Source organism: Motacilla alba, chromosome 4, assembly GCF_015832195.1.
Source record: "Motacilla alba alba isolate MOTALB_02 chromosome 4, Motacilla_alba_V1.0_pri, whole genome shotgun sequence".
In the NCBI taxonomy this organism is placed as follows: Eukaryota; Metazoa; Chordata; class Aves; order Passeriformes; family Motacillidae; genus Motacilla; species Motacilla alba.
Window position 1 is genome coordinate 71,565,975 of NC_052019.1, and position 21,029 is coordinate 71,587,003.

The 21,029-nt window shown below is 48.3% G+C and overlaps 1 protein-coding gene across 2 annotated transcripts in view; it reads right to left on the minus strand.

Annotated features, from left to right (window-relative positions):
• ADAMTS3 (ADAM metallopeptidase with thrombospondin type 1 motif 3) overlaps positions 1-21,029 on the minus strand; it is a 57,426-nt gene that overhangs the window by 7,263 nt on the left and 29,134 nt on the right. For both annotated transcript variants that reach the window (XM_038136172.1, XM_038136173.1), the window contains exons 5-15: positions 8,207-8,406; positions 6,005-6,088; positions 5,745-5,901; positions 5,078-5,183; positions 4,549-4,692; positions 4,012-4,144; positions 3,399-3,512; positions 2,624-2,769; positions 2,091-2,266; positions 1,101-1,234; positions 542-665 (exon numbers count right to left, since the gene is read on the minus strand). In XM_038136172.1, coding sequence (XP_037992100.1) covers positions 542-665; positions 1,101-1,234; positions 2,091-2,266; positions 2,624-2,769; positions 3,399-3,512; positions 4,012-4,144; positions 4,549-4,692; positions 5,078-5,183; positions 5,745-5,901; positions 6,005-6,088; positions 8,207-8,406 — 1,518 coding nt within the window. The remainder of the gene's footprint in view (positions 1-541; positions 666-1,100; positions 1,235-2,090; positions 2,267-2,623; positions 2,770-3,398; positions 3,513-4,011; positions 4,145-4,548; positions 4,693-5,077; positions 5,184-5,744; positions 5,902-6,004; positions 6,089-8,206; positions 8,407-21,029) is intronic.

Below are 21,029 nucleotides of genomic sequence, written 5' to 3' on the forward strand. Positions count from 1 at the left end.
ACACCTGGAATTAGTGTCCTGAGAGCTGAGTCTGATCATTCCACTGATTGGGTGTCACCCAGATGCTCTTCACAAGCAGAAGATGTAAATTACATTACAGAAAAATGCATTTACAGCAGATTTGGACACATCTGGGCAAGATGACCAGTCCATGGAAGTCAGACAATCCTGGCAGGATTTTAAGTTGGGTACTTGCAGAAACTGTTTTCTAGAACCTCAAATTCTTTTTGAACATGTCTTGCTTACATGTTTCCCTGTAGAAAGAGGTCTATTAGCCTCCTTAATGACCAGATGGCCCAGGCTAGGAAAAATCTATCAGCATTCCCTGAACACCTCCATCACTTCCACATCCATCCACAGTCAGGGGCTGATGGACAGCAGCATATCCTGAACAGGCTCAGAGAAGGGCCTCATGGGATGGTGTTACACCCATTATTCCCAAGGTTTCAATGATTATGCCATTATCTCGTGTCTGTGAGCGTCACACAAACCCCGGAGGCAGCAGGAGCTCCAGCCAGCTGTAGGCAGCTGTTATTCCTACCGAGCTTTTTGGGAGTGCGGGTGTAGGTCCCCTTCACGGTGCGGCAGTGCGAGTCGTCCCCGCCGCACACCCCGCACTGGTCCTCAGCCTTGCTGGAGCCAATTTCCTTGTCACAGCCCACTTTCTGCAGAAAAAAGGGCGAGACTGGATATCAGGGGGGGATTCTTTCCTGTAATGGTGCTGGGGCCCTGGCACAGGCTGCCCAGGGAAGCTGTGGCTGCCCTGTCCCTGGAAGTGTTCAAGGCCAGGTTGGATGGGGCCTGGAGCAACCTGGGCTGGTGGAAGGAAATGGCAGTGGGGTGGAACTGATGGCCTTTAAGGTCCCTTTCAGCCCAAACCAGTCTGGGATCCTATGATAAGAAACAACGAGTGGAAGACAAGCGGAGCATTTCCCTGGAACAGATCTGTGCTGTTCTCTAATTTAACTGACATCTCAAGGAATCAGAGGAATACGATGCTGCAAAATACGGAATTCAGAGACATCTGCAAAGTCTCTCTCCGCCCGTGAGCTGTTCCCATGAGCTGTCCCCAGAGTGTCCCCGGGGCAGGTGCCACTCACCACGCATTCCCCACGGACACAGATGCTGTAGGGATCCCTGTAGGAGCAGCGAGTCCCGTCGTGCACCGGCTGCTTCATGTGAGCCACGTCCCCCGTTTCTCGGGACTGGCAGTACAGGTGACATCTCTTGGGAGCTGTGGAGCCAGGAAAAGAAAGGGCTGCAAGGAGGACAGTGATCCAGGCGTGATCCCAACAACTATCCCACCGATGGAGCGAGGAGTTAGAAGGGACAGGCAGGTTTGGGGGTGAGGATGGGGGCACAGCAGTGGAATGGGGTGGTTTGGGAAGGAACGCGTGGATTGTGGGGAATTTTTTTGGGGGAAATGGGCATTCTGGGGGAAAATGGGGATGTTTGGGCAGAAATGCGGGGATTTAAGGCAAAACTGGTGTTTTTGAGACACAATGTGTCCATTTGGGGTAAAAGTATCCATTTTAGGGATAAACAAGCAATTTGAAGTCAGAAAGGCGAATTGTAGGGCTAAACTGGGGGCCTGGGGGGAAACAGGGGATTTTAAGGCAAGACTTGTGATTTTGAGACATAATTCTGCAACTTTGCAGCAAAAATGTCAGCTTTAGGGATAAAGGGGCAGGTTTGGGGGGGAAAATTGGGACTTTGGCAGTAAAAAGGACAAATTTGGTTCAGAGTAGGGAAAATGTAGGTTAAAATCAGAGATTTGGGGTAAGTCTGCTACTTTTTACATATGATGTGTTAATTTAGGGTCAAAACTGTGAATTTTAGGGATAAATAAGAGAGAAATGGATTGTTTGGGGCTAAAATGGAAAAACTTGAGTCAGAGCAGGGAATTTGGGTATTAAAGTCCGGATTTAAGGCACAACAATTGATTTTCAGACAAAACAGACAGATGGATGGGGAGGGAACCAACTTATTTGCTTTTCTGGGAGTTCTGGGCCTGCCCCTGAGATATCCAGGCCAAGGGGGATGGCTTCAAACCCTTTCAAGTGTCACTAAAGGCCCAGAGCAGGACGCACGGTCGGGGTGCTCGTAGGGCAGCCAGTGGTGTCGGCTGCCCTGGAACTCGAAGTGGGAATTGCGCTGCTGGCACTGCTGGGCCCTGAAGTCCTCAAAGTGCTTCGGACACTCCTCGGTGCTGCACAGCTGGAACTCAAAATTCACCCCGGCGCAGTCGTCACCTCCATTGATGGGCCTGTGAGAAGGAAACAGAAATCCAGAGATTTTCATCAGGGAGAAACTGTTCCCTCTGAGGGTGCTGAGGCCCTGGCACAGGCCGCCCCATCCTTGGGAGTGTCTAAGCTGGACAGAGCTTGCAGCAACCTGGGATAGTGGAGGGTGTCCCTGCCCATGGCAGGAGGTGGGATGGGATGGGCTTTAAGGTCCCTTCCAGCCCAGACCAGTCTGGGATTCTGTAACTCTATGGAATTGTTGGATTCTCCAAAAATGACCCCATTTCCAGGGGCTTGAGCAGAATGTCCACCCAAAACCCAAATGCCATTCCAAGTGGCCCCTCTGAGGACGCCCAGGCGGGTGCAGCTCCCACACCTACATTGGGTTGTTGCACTGGCGCGTGCGGAAGCGAACCCCAGTTCCACAGGTCCGTGAGCAGGAGCCAAACTTGGTCCAGGGTCCCCAGTGTCCATCCTGCTTCAACTGGTTGGTGTTCTTCCACATGCAGTGACCCTTGTAGCACCACTGAGGGAATTGGGGCAGGAAACAGGTGAGAACAGACACAGTTCCCAAATCACATGTACAAGCACTGGACAGCAATATTTTGCTGCTGCCTGGGGCACATTCAGATTGTACAAGTGGCTCTTGTGTATTTCAAAATAAAGGGGATTAGCTAAAAAAACCCCCAGGTATCTGAGTGTAATTTTATAACTGAAAATGGATTGGCAGCAGGACACCCACTAATGGAGATAGTAAAGAGAAAAACCAGGCGCTAATCCTCAGTCGACACAAACATGTGCCACAGGGTGTCTGGACAGTGAGTTCTGAGCAGCCATCCCCAGTAACAGCATCATCTGCTTCCCTGGATTCCTAAAGGCACTTGATGCAAACTTTGCAGATGAGACAGAGCCCAAAAACCCCAACAAAGAGGCCACAGAACAGGCTGCACCTCAGCTGGAACCTCTGTGCCCAAAATGTGCTACGGCAAGCCTTGTACAGCTCCCAGAATACCCCAGTGGGAAAGCACAGCTCCCGCTTTCCCCACGGTCTCACTTCACCCCAGGAGTGCCAGGCAATTCCTCGCTCCCCTCTGTGCCCTTCAGCCTGAATGGAGGTAACTGTTGGTCTTTTTCCCAAGACAAAACCAGACTCACTTTTCCTGGGGCGCACTCCGTGCCGTCGAGGGGAGGTCCCTTCTTGGTCTTGCAGAAGTAGGGGTTATCGGGATGGCTGCACCACAGCTGCTTGCACGGATCGAAGGTTCGGAACTGAAAAACACAAGAAGACCAAATGCAGAACGTGAGATGGTTTATACTTTTTGGATAAGCAAATACTTTTGTATTTTGTCTATAATTTATTTGTATCTTTTATTTTATTTATACTTTTTGGATAAGGATCCAACCCGCTCTGTAGATTCCATTTCACACACCCCAGCGAGCCTGGCATCTTCAGGGCAATGCTTATTCCCTGCATCCCCCAGCCCTGGGCTAGTGAAAAGAGGAAAGAAGACACCCAGGAATGGAACAAAATGGTTTGTTTTTTTTTTTTTTTTTAAACTTTTCTTCCTTAGGATTGCTCTCACCAGTCTGTGCCACATGGACCGTGCTGCCTTTCATTTTCCCTTTAATCCACAGGACTCAGAGGACAGAGTTTCCCCCATAAATATCTTTACAGATCTCATTAAATACTCCATGAACTCCTCTCCAATGATTATGGCACTGCAGCTCTCCCATCAGGCCACACCCCCTGCTGTGCGTCTGGACGTACAGCTGTGCACATCCTGTAGCCCACGCCGAAGTCGAAACGACACTGCTCATCCATGGAATAGTTGATGCCTGGCAGCTCGGGAAGCTTGGGCCAGTCATGCTCAAAGGGGTCGTCGAGAAGGCAGTCATAAGAGCTATGAAAGAGTCACAGAAAAAAATACCATGAGAAGATGAAAACTCCTAATTCCTGCCCCATCCCTGGAACTGTCCAAGGCCACGTTGGGTGGGGCTTGCTTGGAGCAACCTGGTCTAGTGGAAGGGGTCTCTGTCCGTGGCAGGGACTTTGCAATGAGATGAGTTCTAAGGCCCCTTCCAACCCAAACCAATCTGGGATTCTGTGACGATCTGAGGCCTATTCCAAATCCCTGGAATTGGAGGGGTCTTTCCACAGACTTTTCATCCCGAGCGGATGGGCTATGGAACAGCCCCATGCGAGGACACACCCTTCATGGGTCAGAGCTTTTCTAACACAGATTTGAAGGGAAAGAGGGTCTGAGAAAAGAGGGATCAGAGCCTGGCTGCAGGGGGGAGGCCTTACTGGATGTATCTCCTGAGCTCCTGGCCGCTGCAGCGGGACCAGTGGTAGCGGTGGAAGGCGGCCTGCACCAAGGGCGCCATGACACTGCCCATCGCCGTCTCGTCCCCACATCTGTTCCCTTGCCCATCGTGCTCCATGCCCAGCCTGGAACAAAGAACTCCCCTCAGAGCTACTGCAACAACAACTGTAAGGAAACAGCTCTGGAAGAGGTACCAAATCTAACCCACTAGCATAGGTGGTTGAGGAGAAGGCAGAGAAGGACACTCAAACGAGCTGTCTCCACTGCCTGGACCTCCCAGGTCCCTTCCTGACCTTTCTCTGACCCCAGAGAAAACAAGTTCACCCTGACTCCCCTTCCTTTCTTCCCCCACTTGTCTCTCCCCATTGCTTCAACCACTGCTGCATTTCCAGGGGGCTGGAAATAAAACCAGGACAGCTTCCACAGAGCCATCAAATCCAACACCCTTGGAGCAAGCAGGAGGTGCAGCACAGCATTTTGTTGTGATCCGATGGTAGAAGTGGTACTTACACGTGCCCAGTCTCATGAGCAACAACAAAGGCTGATGAAAACCCATCCTCATGGTTGAGGGTGCAGCTCCGCACCGGGTGGCACATGCCCGTCACAGGAGCATATCCTACAGAGAGATATCAGGGCTGAGTCTTGTGCTCAGCACTTGGATTTCAAATGAGAACCCCCAGAAAACTTCCTCAGGAAAAGCTAACGTTGCTCCAAGGCCAGGGCAGCCTGCCTGGCTCCTCATCCTGACCGGTGCCTGCTCTGACACATCCCGTACTTTGGGAGCTCCTGCCCACTGTCATTAGTTTCCTGAGGCCAAAGGATGGATGCAGGTGTCAGAGTGGCTGGGATGCCAAGAAATGGAAATCTGTGGTGAAAGATGCAATAAAAAAAAGGGGAGTGGAATGCCACGTGCATTGAGATTCCCAGTGGTCCCCGCACACACAAGAGTTTGAAGAGAGCTAAGAAGTATTTATTTACAACTCTCACGAAAGAAATTCAGTCTGTGATTGGATATAAATGGCAAGGACTCATGGCAAGCTCTCCTTGCTTTTGAAACAGCTTGCGGAATGAACAAGGCAGGGAGCTCACAACGCAATTCCCAATTTTTCCTCTTTTCTGGCAGACGCCAGCCAAGAAACACCGAGCCCAGAGCTCTGCTCCAGGTCAGCTGCATTACCTTGCATACCAGCGGGCCCAAAATCTTGCCTGGTTAAGAAGATGGCATGGTCGTGGTGCTCGGCGTGGCTGGGGTCCGACTTCTGCTGCTGATAGGCCCAGCGGCACACGTTCTCCAGGCTGCGCGAGGGGTTCCCCCTTTCGATCAGGCTGATGGACTGAGAGAGACACACGTTACCCCCAGTGGCTCCCAGGGGCAGCCAGCTCAGCGGGGTCTGGATTTTCTGCCCGGGGGTGAGGGTGGAGAGGCGGCTCGCTCACCTTGGCGTACCCCAACATGATCATTCGGACCAGCACGACGTTGATGTGAACGCCCAGGGACTCGTCGTGGTAAATTTCGTTCACCTGAGGGAAAAAAGAGGAAAAATTAAAAAGGAAAAAAAAAACCCCACTGATGATACCAAGGGAACTTCCAAGGCCACGGAGACGTTTTTTTCAAGTGCTTGTACCACTAGAGTCCTCAGAAGAGGATTCAAGTCTTGGATCACTTCTGCTCAGTGGAAAGCGTGGATTCACTGCCGGTCATCACGTAGCCCCTTCACATGGAACTTTGGGAAGCACATGTCAAGCCCCCTCTCATGTTTCACGGATCAGAGCTCAAAGAAAAGGGGATGGGGAAAAAGACTTCAAGTACAAACCCTGCAAATCACCGAATGCCAGACTGGTTTGGGCTGGAAGGCACCTTAAAGCTCATCTCATTTCACCCCTCTGCCACGGGCAGGGACCCCTTCTACTAGACCAGGTTGCTCCAACAAGCCTTGTCCAACCTGGCCAGGAGCACTTCCAGTGCTTCTTGTTTTGAAGAGGTTTTTTTTTTTTTTTTTAGAGCAACTTATACTGCTGCCCTACTTTTTCAAGATCAGTTAGAATTCTGTGGTCACTTCTGTACTAAAAAGAGGCTTTGTGGAAGGGAAGTTAGAAAAACAGAATTATGCAGATGGGCCAAAAGTTGTCCTTCTTGAGGCCCTTCCCTGTGTCTGGCAAGGTGAGAAATGTCCTGGCAGCAGAGTGTGAAACATCTGCAGGTCCTCAATGAAGCTCCTCATTCCCCTAAAAACAAAATAAATATTATATTATGGGCAACTGGTGAGAAATAAACACCCCTGTTCAGAGGTTGGTGGGTTTGAGCAGGAGTTAGAGAGTTGTTTTATTTTTCAGTCGGGCTAAACAGAACTTTCCCTCAGGGAAAAAGGTCACTGGGAGCTGTCCAGACTGTGGGCCCTGGCACGAGGATTTCAGCCCATGGTTTAAACCTGAAATCCCTGAGGCTGAGAGCAGTGTCAGCAGGGCAGTGGGGCAGAGAATGAGCACAGAGCTCAGGCTGCCTGTCCTGTGAACAATCATCCCAAAGGTCAGGTATTCCTCTCTTATTTTCTTCCCATGAATGAAAGAGCACTGCTCCCAGAAAGAGCTGGGCCAGGATAAGTGTTCACAACTTCCTTTGTGCCAACAGACAACAGGGGAGTTTTCTAGACACAGGAATGACTTCCCTGGAGATGAAAAGGACCCGGGAGTTGACCTTAAGCTTCAAGTCTTCAAGATTTCCCATAGCCCCCATTTTATCCCGTTCTCCGGATGGCTCTGGGCAGCAGAGTGTCAGCTCACTCTGCCTTCGGCCCCACAGCCGCTCCCAGCAGATGGAGCCGCAGGCGTGTGAAAAACATGGAAGTGCTCTGGGCCATGGATCAGCCCTGCCGCTCACTGGAAAGGTTTGAAAACCAAAAGGACAATATTCTGCAATAACGTGTAATGGAGATTTGATGTTGATGCTCCACGGCGTACGTGGGAAAAAGGAGATGATTCTGTGAGTGATGTTCTGGAAAACATCACATTGGTTGGGTTAAATTCATACAAGATTAATTTTTTTCCTCTCAGATTCTAAGTTCTCAAATTTAGAAGCTCTGTAAACCCAAGGAATCATTTTTAAATTATTCCAGGAATATAAGAGTGTAAAACATAAGAATCATTCCTACATCCATAAAATAATTATTAACAGGAATCATTATGGGAATAATTAGTCCCAAATCTTCATCCGTAAGAGATTGCTTTTATTTCCTGGAAAACCTTATGATCCCACAGTTTCTGAGACAGATCTACTGGTATTACCAGAAGGTCTGCTCTTGTCAGAGAGCCATGGAGGGTTTGAAAAGGGTGAACCCTTTTCCTCTAGATATTTAAGCTTTAATCAGTTTTTCTCTAGAAGTGTGTTGTGGGAGAAGCTCAGAATTACTAGAAATGGATCAAGTTTACTCTTTTTCCTTACTATTTTCCAACTATTTCCTCGTTATTGGAAATACCCTCGAATGTGCCCCAGGAAGGAAACTACAGTGAAAAAGATGAATTAAAGGAACATCTTAAAACCAGAAAAACCCTCTCCAGCAGCGGTCAGAATGATCCCACTGCTATTTTTCCCAAACCTGGTGCTCCTACAAGAGCTCCCAGCAGCTCCCAAACGATACTCACGATGTTCATGAGGGTGAGGAGGTAGTTTTGGACGTGCTCTTTGCCGTGGAATCGGACGACGGAGTCGTCCACCCCCAGCAGCACCTCGATGTTGTGGTCGTTGTCTCCCGCGTGGCGGCGGCGCCGCAGGGTCTCGTTCAGCTGCTGCTCCACGTGGCCGTGCAGGGAACTCAGTGCTCCGAGGCCAGCGAGGAGGGACTCTGCAAGGACAGTCTGCCATCAGTGGAGTCCTAGTTCCTGCCCCATCCCTGGAAGTGCTCAAGGACGGGCTGCACGGGGCTTGGAGGAACCTGGTCTAGTGGAAGGTGTCCCTGCCCCTGGCAGGGGGGTGGAAATGGGTGGTCTTTAAGGTCTCTTCCAACCCAACCCGTTCTGTGATTCCACTATGTGACCGATGGAGTTCCAGCTCTATTTCAGAAACTTCCTCCCACAAAGCATCCTCGCCTGCAGAGTTACCACTTCTCTGGATAAAATACATCAGGAACCCTGAAGAAAACATTCTTGTGGTGTAGGGCTGGGAGAAATCACCAGAAAACCAATTTAAAAATTCATTCAACCACGTGGGTCTGTAATTGACCACGATTCTTACGCCACACACAAAAGCCAAAGCTGTTACTTCCACTTAGGGCAGTAAAACAAAACATGGCCAGGGATTTTTGACAGGTAAAACCTCACAGCTGTGGGATACTTGGCTCCTCCCAAATCCACACCAGTACTCCAGCAATGTCTGAGCAATGAACATCAGCGAGGAACATCTTGTGGTGCACCCAGTGCGCTGCGTGCTACGGTTCCTGCGTCCCTGTGACAGTCGGGAGCACCCCTGTTCCCCCACTCTTCCCAAAAACACACAGGGAGCTCCCTGCTCCACAAAGCCAGCTAGAGCAAGCAGCATGCAGTGGATGGAGAGGAGAGAACACTCCTGCTTTCCACTCACGCTCTATCGGGGCCCTTTCCCCTACGACAGCAAACTTCCAGCCCTTCTCCTCTGGGCTGGAATTCATGAATGCCAAGGATGCAAGTCCACAAACCAGCCCTTCCTGTGTCTTCAGGCACTCTCAAGTATGCCAACCCCAGGACAGCGCCCACTCCAATTCCAAAAACCGCTCCAGCTGGCACAGCTGCCGAGCACAGCATCCAAGGGAAACCCAGCTGGAACGCTGTCACATTGTGGTGCCCACGGTGCCAACTTCCCACAGTGTGCAGTGCCCAGCCCAAAAACCACCGTGTCACGTGAGGGGTTTATCTGTTCTCCTGCTTGTTTTCCATAATGCAGCACTCCAGAGCACACAGCCAGGCTCAATCCCAGGTTACAGGTACCACCCACTGCTGTTTCAGAGGATGCGGTCTGCACCCGTGGCCAAGCACTTAACAGAACATATGGGATCTAAGTCCATTGGGCCCAACTGTTACTCCAGCACTGCCAAGGCCACCTCTGAATCATGTCCCCAAAGAGCCACATCCACATGGCTTTTAAATCCCTCTAGGGATGGGAAATCCATCGCTGCCCTGGGCAGCCTGTGTCAGGGCCAGACAACCCTTTCCGTAAGAAATTTTCCCTAATGTACAACCTAAACCTTTCCTGGCACATCTTGAGGCCATTTCCTCTTGTCTGATCACTGGTTACTTGGGAAGAAGATAACACATGTGGCAACAGTGAAGAAACACACACAACCAGTCTGGCTGTTTAGGGATTTGAGCTAGACAGACTAATCCATCCTAATCTCATTCTGGAATTAGCTGGTTTGTTACCTCTTCCTTTTTTAATTTGCTAGTCACCTGCACCACTTACATCCCAACCTTACCTGTTGATCAGCCAAGAGAAATGGCTATTCTGGGCTACAGCAGGTGTTTGTGACTGTAAAATAATGGAACTACAGCTCTTTCCCTGCTGTTGAATAAAGCTGTGATCTGCCCAAATCCAATTTCATCAATGCTGTTATCAACCAACCCTCCTAAACCAACCCTCCTGTGCACCTAAAGAGAACCCTCAGCATCACTCACATGGGAGATTCTCACCATCTTATTTTATATTGTAAAATACATGGGCTCAATACTTTGCTAGTGATAGAAGCACTCCTTAAATATGTGTGCATATACACCATCCATCCATCCATCCATCCATCCATCCATCCATCCATCCATCCATCCATCCATCATGTTCCTCCCATATGTTCACTAGCTCAATTGCCAAATTTAGCCTTTTTCTGAATAGACAGCAAGGAAAAGTATCTAGGGAAGATCCACACCTTCACTAATTCAAAATGAAACTAATGAGAAACCAGTGTGGAACCCATTGAGATCAAACTAAGTCCCTTTCCAAAGAGTGTGTTAATGTACAAAATGTCCCCAGGGACAGACATGTTCTGCAGCTACTAAAAAATTCTGTTCTGCTATTCCCAAAGTAAGGAAACTAGGCCAGTCCATCCTGTCACCGCCTCCTGAGCCTTATTTTCAAGTGTGCCTTTTGAAAAACCCATGAAGAAAAAAAGAATAATTTTGTTCAAGCGCACATTCCAGACAGTTCCAACATAATTCCCAGTGATTTCCACACGAACTGTGCACATGCCACATTTCTGTGGCGCTGCCGGTGCTGCCTGGTTGGGAGGGATCAGCAACAGAAACCACCCAGGGCGGCAGGGCCAAGATACGATGACAGGGTGTTCTCATTAGGTTCTGGGATGTGCTGGAACTCGTGTGCTTTGATTTATGAGGTCCTTAAAAAACAAAACCCTGGCAAGTTACACATTCTCCCTTATCTTTTCTTGAAGAATTGCCTGAAATTGCCCGAATTTTACTCCAGAAGTGCCAAATTACTTTTGACCGCTACCACAACAGTTTTGTGGCATGAGAAGAATGTGTCCTCTCCTAAGGTCCCTGTCCCAAAGCCCCTTGCCATGCGGAGCACTGACACTGGGACCTGCAGTCTTGACTCCACGATTTGGATCCTTAATGCCGTCACTGTTTCTGTAGGAGAGTTTGTTGTTTGCTTAACTGCTGCCAAAACTTCTGCTTGTTTGTTTTTGGGGGCTGATGGAAGAGTTTGTCTCTGCAGCAACCCCAGCTGAGCCAGCTGGCCATAAAAATACACAGCTTCACTTGATGTTTCCCTGTATGTTCAAGGCTATATCCATGAAGTGCTTCCAGAAGCCCCTGCAGAGTGTCTCTCTGGGATATTTCACAATAAATAAATATTATCTATGAACTTTTGATAACACAAAGCCAGCCAGCTCTGCCGCTGCAGAAACACAGCGCAGTTACACAAAAGAGAACACTGGATTTAGCATTTCCCTCGGGGCAGGTGGAAGAAATCGCTTGAGCATTAACAAAAACCAAACCAGAAAAACTCAGAACAGCCTGCAAGTCACAGCCAGCTTACAAAAAACCCTCCTGACCATCGGGTCCGACTGTTCACCCATCACCTGGATGTGGTCCACCACATGAGGATGGAAGTGCTGCTGCACTTGTGAGTCTTGGGATGTGGCAGAGAGGTTTGGTGCTGGTGTCACCTCTCGTAAAGGTGTCTTGGTGTCAGAGGAGGTGTTAGCAGAAGACAAAGACACTAAAGAATTTACTAATGGAAATAAAAACGCCAACAACCAGGTTCAGACACAGCTCCACTTTCACAACAGTTTCACCTCACTGAGGAATGAAGGAAAGGGAGAGAAGAGGCTCTTGTGACTTCACACGCAGACCTCCTGAGATGACTAAGCCTGGAGAATTACCTCTGTTTACATTCTCTTCCAGTGGGACCTTTGGAGTGACAGTGACTGGCAGAATGACAAACAAACAGGGATTAAAGGAAGGTCTGAATCCCCAGGCTGCAGGATTAGTCACGAAATGCATAAACTCCATGGGCCACAGACACAGACCCCATCTTACTTTGTTCCGACACTTAAAAGAGCAAAGGAAACATCCTGGAGTGCCGACTGCCTCCATGAAATATGTGCTTCTCTGGTACTTGAGCACTTCCAGCTGCAGGGTGATTCTGGGAAGGATGGAAGCTTTCCTGTGCTATATTCCTTGTGCTGACATCACGGGAAAGCTCTTCCCTTCCATGCACCATCAGCAAAACCAGCTCCTAGCCCTCATTTGCACCAGGGCTCGATGCCAGCCGCACGCTCAGGGAGCCACGTAGAAATGCATAATCCTCTGTGTATTTGAATTATGCTTAGAGCCAACTCAGGATAAACTTTTCCAATAGAAAAGGCTGGAATTTCACCCTATAATTTTCTTGTCATCACTTCCCTCCCTGGCATGAGGCTTTCTAGGACTGCAGGTTATCCTTACCTGGCAGCAAACACACACAGAACAAAGCCAGAACTGAAGGAAACTATAATTAACCAGGCCTGAATTTAGGTCAACTATTAACTGTTCTTTTTCCATCCCATGACCAGAAACAAACAGCAAAGAGGAATGCCAGCCTGTTCCAGAGCTCCCAGTGCTGGAGGACATGCCTGACACACTCCCTGGACAGCCTGCAGCAGCTCTGCACTCACCTGATTTGTGGTGAAAGGGCTTTTGGATCTGTGGAAATTTAGTAGGGATGGTGCTGGTGGAACTGTTGCCGTGGGGCTCTAACATACAATCAAAAGAAGAGGAGTAAAGCTCAGGATCACACCAAGCTTGTTTGGAATTAGAGATATTGCCCTCTAACAATCCAAAGCTGAGGGAGGACACGGGACAGGCAGAGGAGAAGCCCCAGAGGCTGCTCCCTGCACAGCCCGCGGAGGCTCCAGCGCCTTGCCGGGCCACCACTAATACCAGATCACAGCTCCACGCTGGCTTAACACGGCCTGGGGGCTTGCCCGGCCTTGCCCTGGCTCATCTGCTCTGCACCTTATTTTTAGCTGGGCTTTAGCCCTAACAGCCAACTTGGCCAATAGGTAGTTTTCCTGGAACTACAAACCATGTCTCCTGGAATTCCTGTTTTCCCAGTAGCAAGACATCCCCCCATTCCCCATTTCTTTAATTATTTGTCTCTCTCTATATATATATTGCAATTTTATTTTGGAGGTACAGGTGATTTGGTGGTTAGTTTTGTTTGAGGAATTTTTTTTAGAACAGGTTAAAAATATATATTTACTACATGTCATTATTTAAAAAACTTAATTATGGGTAGGGCTGGAATCTGGCTTGGACCCTGAATTGTGAAGTATGAAAATGTATTAAAAACAGTCTCTTGACAATTCCAGGTCTTTAACCAAGACATTATTACAAGGTGTCACTCTTCCTTCAGTTTAGCAACTTACACATGTAGCTCAGAGACTTTAATAGCAATGAACTGAAATTTTCTACTTTAATCCCAGGAGAACATTCTGTTGGGTAAAGGCCAGGATTTTTTTGGACATGTGAGGAAGACTTTGAGCATTTGCGTCTGGCATTTTAGGAGACCTGAGCGACACCTTCTGCTGGTGTTACACACAAACAGAGGACATGGAGAGGCCTCTGGGTCACATATTGGACACAATAAACCAAGCAAAGCCGTCTCTTTTTCACTTTACACCGCACCAAGTTCTTTGATTCCATATCAATGGTGCCCTTTAAACACAGCTGCAATAAAAGGTGAAAAATATAAAGGAAAAAGAAGTCCCAGTTTGCAAAATCATCATCTGTTTCCATGTCCAAAAGTATGGAAAAAGCATCTGTAGAGGCTCTGGCATTTTGTTTGCAGATAAGAAGTAAGTCAGCAAGAATGTGCAGCCTGGCCCACTGCTGAGGTGCACACCTGGGGTACCTGGGGTGCTGGAACCAAACCCAGTTTGGCTATGGGAGGGCTTGATTTTACAGCTCAGAGCGGCCAGGCTTTACTCCCAAAGTTTCCAGCTCTGAAGGGTATTGAATCCAAGACTTTCCAGTCAGACACTCGCCCAGGAACACGAGAGAGCTCTGCATTAACAACCTTAAAAGCACTCATGCCTTCATGTATCATTACATCAACCCAAAAATCACTTTTACTTCACAAAGGAGTACCCTTAAGGCATCCTTGGATTCCTAACTGGAATAATGCACTGTAAAAGGACAGAGCAATCCAGAAAGGGGGGGAACCCACTACATTCTGAAAGCACAGGTTGCATTCATAATTCATCTGCTAATTCAGAACTTACTGGAAGAAGAAATGCTGGATGGCCTGAGCTGTCTGCATTTTTGGGCAGCTTCCCTGAGATCCCAAAAGGCTTCACAGGAATTCCAGGGTCTAAACTCTTCAAGCAGGTATTTTCAGCACCAGAGCACTACTGTGAGCTTCCAAAGCTCGAGGAAGTTGCTTTGGCAGAGATGCAGTCCCCCCAGTGCTCATGAACGAAGTCATTATAGCAAGGCCTTAAAATTCCCTCACTCCTTGGCATATGACCCAGCTTCTGCCAGCTGGCTGAAAGCAGGGCAGGAGCCAAGCTTCCTATTTCACAGACCCATGGAATGGTTTGGGTCGGAAGGGAGCTTTAAGCCCATCTCCTTCTGCCTCCTGGCCACGGGCAGGAGCATCTTCTACCAGACCAGGCTGCTCCAAGCCACATCCAGCCTGGCCTTGGACACTTCCAGGCATGGGGCAGCCACAGCTTCCAGGGAAAAGACAGTAAGTGAATTTTCAGTGGCAGAGACCGGGCCAAATGGGAGCAGTTTCCACAGAGAGGGCACTAACTGCTCCTGGGGTTGCTCATTTCTTTGGGATAAAGGCAGAGCCGTGTTTACACGCAGCTGCTTGTTTTTAAAAGCTGTGTAAGGAATGCATTCCTAAACGTGTGGGACCTTTTGCTGCCACAGGAACCGTGCAAGAGGACGCAGGCCGGCTGGTGATCCTCTGCAGGCCCAGCCAGAGCCCTTTGCAAGGGCTCAGCAAGCAGCCCACTGCCCACTGTCAACAGCAATTACCCTCCGATCACCACTTGATCTGCCCTAAGCCTCTGGAAGTCAGCAAAGCCTGCTACACTGTCCAGACACAACAGCGGGACAGCGGGACACAGCCCGGCTCCCTTAGAGGGGGATTATTCCGAGCAGGGAGCTGTCCTGGCTCACACAGCACACACACACACACACCATCCTCCCCAGGCCCTGGGAATGAGGGATGGAGCTCGACAGCTGCTGAGGAAGGACTTGCACAAGCCACCAATGCAGAATTTGATATTTCACCTAAATATCCTAAATGTGTGTGCTGGTCCAGCCCCACAAAGGATGTAAAATCCCCACGCTCTGATCCACACCAAGGGGAAGGCTCTCCCACCATGATCTATGCAAGGAGAAATCTCAGGAAAGAATCTCTGCCCTTTTCCAGGACAGATTTGCTTTCTCCTGCCTGTGAGAAGCCAAAGAGCTTGTCTGGAGAGCAGAACTGCTGTTCAGCTGGAGAGCAGAGCCACGAGCAGCTGAGGCAGCTAAGCTTTTCCATTCCAGTCATGACCAGCAGTGAAAACACATTGTAAAACTCCAAGGGGAGAATGCCAGTGGGGACAAGGTGGGGCACAGACACACCATTTTTGCTACTACAAAAATGCTGAAGGACACTGTGATGGCAACAGTGGAAAAAGAAAAGAGGCACTTTAAATGTTTCTTTCTGTAAAGGAACGAGACACAAACACGCTTCTTACTGACTTGCTCCAAGTTCTCCTGAACCTCTGAGAGACGCAGGAGACCACTACCACAACAAATTGGGGACCAGTTAACACTGGGATCTGGGTCCTGCCTGCTGCCTCGGCAGCTCGCCCCTGGCCTGCCTGTGTGATGGAGCTTCAAAATCTGGATAATCCATCTAGAGGTCACTGGCTGGAGTGACCATGTGACCTGTTACAATAAAACAGCATCACAGAATTGTTAAGGTTGGAAAGGACCTTTGAGAGTCTCATGTCCAACCACCTGACACCTGAAGTCTAAAAGGCCAAATGAGAAATGGAGGAGGGAAGATATGAAGCTCTGTCCAAGTGCCAAGGCCAGAAGTTCTGCACATAAAGAAATCAAAGGAGATTTCTGAATTTAGTGGGCCTTGAGCCACTTCTTTCCCCCTCTCACGGAAGGTTCACAGAAGACACAGAACAGGAAGAATAGCTGGGCCTGGTTCCATTCTAATCTGAATGAAGGAGTATAGGAGGCAAAATTACTCTTCAGCACCCTCAGTGTGATTCTCCTGCATGGCCACGGGCACAGGAGGGAACTAAGGATGTGAACACCACGGGCAAGACTCAGCTGTCCCCATGGCTTCTGCTGAGACCGGTGTTTAAAGGAGACAGGAGAATGGAATCCACAGTAATCACTCACCTAAAAGGAATAACTGAATGTGTAAAACTGGAAAAAAAAATGAGACAAAGAGAACTTCAAACAGTGATAGTGAGTCACGGGCATGTGACAATGGGTCACTTCCTCCCAGGGGCTTCCTGCCCCCGCACTCGTTCACGTGGCTGAAAGCATCATCGTCCTTAATTGCTCAGTTGGCACTGAGTGGCTTCCAACCTTCTGAGAGGACAAAGTCCAGCAGCTGGGTTTGGGAGCCCAGCCTCCTGCCGAGCTCGTGCACCTGCAGTGACACCGGCCACATCCAAGGCAGGGCTCGTCCACCGCTGCAGCCCGCTGCCAGGCAGCAGCAGAGCCATGTCTGCACACGGAAGGGGTCCCTTCCCACCCAAAACACCCCAGGATTCCACAGTCCCGTGATACACATACTCTGCATTTGGATACATTCATTGGATTACAATATTTAGCTTTTAAGGTACATAAATCTGAAGTTTTGCAGAGTTTAATTCGCCCACCAACCCTACCTCCAGCTGAAAGCCTTAATTTTTTAATTAACTTGCACATAAGAACTGACTGAATTAATGATTAAGGAGTAATTTTTTTTGAGGAATAAAAAAATACATGGAGTGACCATAAACATATTCCAGCTAGCTGTGCTGGGTCAACAAATTCTGATTCGTTGCTGAACAATAATATTCAGTGACACACAGGCAGATTATGTGAAATCACAGAAAGCCAGTCAAAGCCTCTGCTGTCTCCCAGTCAAGCATTTTCTGGAAGGGAGGATTTTAAAACTGGAAGGGCTGACAGGGAGAGAATAGTCCTGAAGTAAAAGCCAGCTCTCAATTCTCACAATTCCTTAGGGAGCAGAATCTGATCTACCCACAGCTCTGTCTACAATTACACGGAGTAAGTGTGATACACTTACAAAAACCACACAGCCTGACATTAGACATACTGACATCACACTATTTTTAGGGAAATAACCCAGCAAAGAGGTAGCTTAGGAGGGCTGATTTTCACTGCCACACCACAGAACTGGTTGGCAAACAAGAGGGTCCCATCTACACTTTGCTGTGGCCATTCTTTGGGGGCAAAAAGTTTTCTGCAAGGCCCAAACACTGGCCCTCAGAAACCAACACAGATTTCTTTCATTATGGATCCACCCCCTTTTATACTTTCCTTTTTTCATATAGGCTCTTACACAACTAAGCACTTTTTTTTTTCCTTTCCACCTCACCAAATTCCTACGAGCGTGCCAGCCTCGCCTGCACCTCGCACAGATGTGTTATGAATCTAACTCGCACTGTTTCCACACAGGATATTTTGATCATTCCCCTCTCCTTTTCCCCATCCCCATCCCGTCCAAAATAGCACAGAGTCATAATCATAAATTCTCCTGTTCTGACCTGAAAGACCATTCTTTCAAGGACTACTTCTCTTGAAAAAGCTGGGACTAAGGAGAAGGAGCTTTTCGGCAAGGTTCATCCCCGCAGTCCGCCACGGGAATGGGAGGTGAGGTCTTCTGGAAGCATCTTCCATAGGGAAGTAGTACTTCTTTCTATCCAGAGCCCACCTGCTCCCTCCTGACGCTCAAGAACACTCAGACAAAACATAAATTTCCATCTCCCACATACAAATGAATTCAAATAAATTGGAAGGTTATTGCTGGAACCTCATCCCAATACGTGAGTATCCAAAATGCCATTTATTTGTGGAATGACACTGGACCAAGCGTTTGATGCCCCTTCAGTAGCACTCTCTCAATGAAGCTGCTCCTCAAATCCAAGGAATTTTCCTGTCAGAGGAGAGCTGCCAACTTTCCCCTCTTTGGCGAGCAGGGTTCCATTCTTGCACCTCTCTCCATTTCCTGCACAGGGTTGCTTTAATGAGCCCTCCAGTCTGGTGGAAAGCTAACAGAGACAGCGAGAAAAAGCATAATAATAAAAAGGAGAAGAACCTGAGAGGGGAGAAGATTTAGGAAGAATTTTCCATCGAACATACAGTGGGTCTGACTAGAAATACGACAAAAAGGAGACAGTTCTCTTCTGCAAAAGGAGGGAAAACAGCCCAAGTGTTCACTTTAGACACATAAAAGGACCTCTTAAGCGAAGTAATAAATTTAATGACTTAGAACTACAAGGAAGAAATGCTTAGTCAAATACTGTGTTGCCGAAAATGCAGCAAGAAAGAGTCCTATTTTCAATCCTGTCATCCAAAAATGCAGAGCCCTCACGTTGGATTCAACCCCTAACTAACACAAAGGTGAGCTTAGCCCGGCTCTGGATCCCAGGCTGACAGTGTGGCTGCAGGGGCTGAACTCCCAAAGGAGGAAGGCAGCGGGAATGATGAGAGAGTGGCAGTCCAAGGTGAGAGAAAGGCTGCTCAAAATTAGGAGACAACAGAACAAACCAATGGAGCACAAGAGTAGAAGTGGCACAACAGCAAATAATACCAATTTTAAAAAGTGTATCCAAGCGTTAGTCACGGATAATAAGCCTCTCTTTCTCGCCACATGGAATTTCAGCCATTTCTCAAAATTCCACTGGCATAAATATAAAGGAAAGGCTCCAACTATAAACTGTCACTGAATGCTGTTGAACTCGGGCTCCTGCTTTTTTTTCCATGAATGCACTGTAAGTCAGCATTCCAAGAGCAACAAATGTCTCCAAGCCCAAGCTATTTCCCAACAGTCCATGGACCACGAGAGTGTCCAAGATAACAGCGAAAATATGCACAAGGCCATTCTACCCAGATACCACATCCACAGAGGAAGGGGGTGTCCCAAAAGCCCAGGCTGATCTGCACAAAGGGGGTCTTGGGTCGGGACAACAAACAGCTTCAAAAACCCAGCTGAGCACAAAGAGCTGCTGACCTGAAAATCCTGAAAAAACAAATAACACCTGAGCCATCAGCGAGGCAGAGTATCTGCCTGGGACTTGGGAAGTTTGATTTGGATAGAAGCTCTGCCCCTGTGGAACAGCCACTTCCAACCTGTGGGCATCAACTTACCCACTTCTAGTTGGGGTAATAGCCTGCAGTGTCTTTGAATATCCCACTCCAGCTGTAAATATAATTGTCACCCCAAACAAGCCTTCACAGAAGATGCTGGAAGCAGCTTGTTATGTCCCAAGTACCTAAAAGGTTTCACAGATGCTCTTGGTTGTCCAGTTCTGCTCTTCCACAGAAAAGCATCTGAGGGAACTCACTGCCCAGCAGCACAGCTTTCCAGTTTCTCCCTGGCTTTCCAGCTTCTGCCTCAGCTTCCCTGGCATTGCAGACACAATCCTATCTTCTACCTGTGCCAGTGCCTCACCACTCTCACTGGAAACCTGTGGAGGGACTGCAAAGTATGAAGCTGTGTGGAGATACTGGCAGCTGGAACAGCTGCACACTGTGCCATCACCTGTGAGGCTCCGAAGAGGGATGGTGAATTCCATGCAGGGAGTTCTCTCTCTTTAGAGAAATCTCAAGCCTGATTTCTTAAGGCTTTAAGAAGAGAGACAGGGCAGCTGGAGGCAGAGGACTCTGGATTTCCACGGAGCCTAACATCTGATGAACAGCTGTGAGTCGACCTGCGTGGCAAAGGCTCAGGAATACAAGTGCTCAGCTTGCAATCCCACAGACAGAGACAGGGAATGACCTGCAGCAGACATTGCTGCCTTTTCCCCATCGCCTCCTCCCTCAAACGCCACAGGGTTCTCCTTTACACGGGAACAAACCTCCCAAATAAGTGGTATTAGAGGGCCTGATCCATAAACAGGCATTTGGGGTTTAGTGCCTATCGAATTTCTCTCACTATCAGAAGTTCTAAGTGAGCCAGGAGATGGAAAGGGAGCACATCTGTTCACTGCAGTGCTGGTGAGGCGTTCCTAATAACGAGGCAGATGTTTCCAAATGGAAGTGGATGGGATGCCCAGATGGCTTTCATTGTCCCACTTTTCCAAGCAGCCTGACAAAATTCAGATGTAAAAAAATAAATATGAATGATGATTCTGTCTCGCCAGCAAAAAAAAAAGAGCATGTTTGACAAAGAGCAAAAGAAGAAGATCTGAGGAGGTCAGAACTTCATCAGCCTTCCTCCAATTAAACCAAGTGTCTAATCAACCCCCACAACATGGCACAAAGAACAGATACTTTTAATTGATTTATCTCCCCTTGTGTTCCCTATTAAAGAGCACTGTTAACTAAAGGAAGACTGATTTTTACTTCCAGTAGTAAATGTTCTCAGCATCAGAAACTTGGAAGCTTTGAAGCGCTGGAAGTAATGAAACTATATTGTTACTTATTCTTGGCAGGGAAAACTCTGATTAAGAAAAGGGGCTTGAAACAAATCGAGAATCAACCCCGTAAAAGCAAATTGAAAAATTCCATGAAACTACCAAAGCAGAGGCTCAAATGCATCTGTTTGCAAAGTCACTTGCGATCAGGAATAAAAAGAACACGGAGCTGGCTGTGGAAGAACCTGAGCAGAACCCAGGGATAAGGTAGTGCATTTTCAAGGACTCTTTAGGACAAACTACTTAAAACAGATTAAAAAAATCATTACATGGTTTCTGGACACTCACTGTCTGTTGGTTAGAACTGAGCATTCAAAAAGTAAATA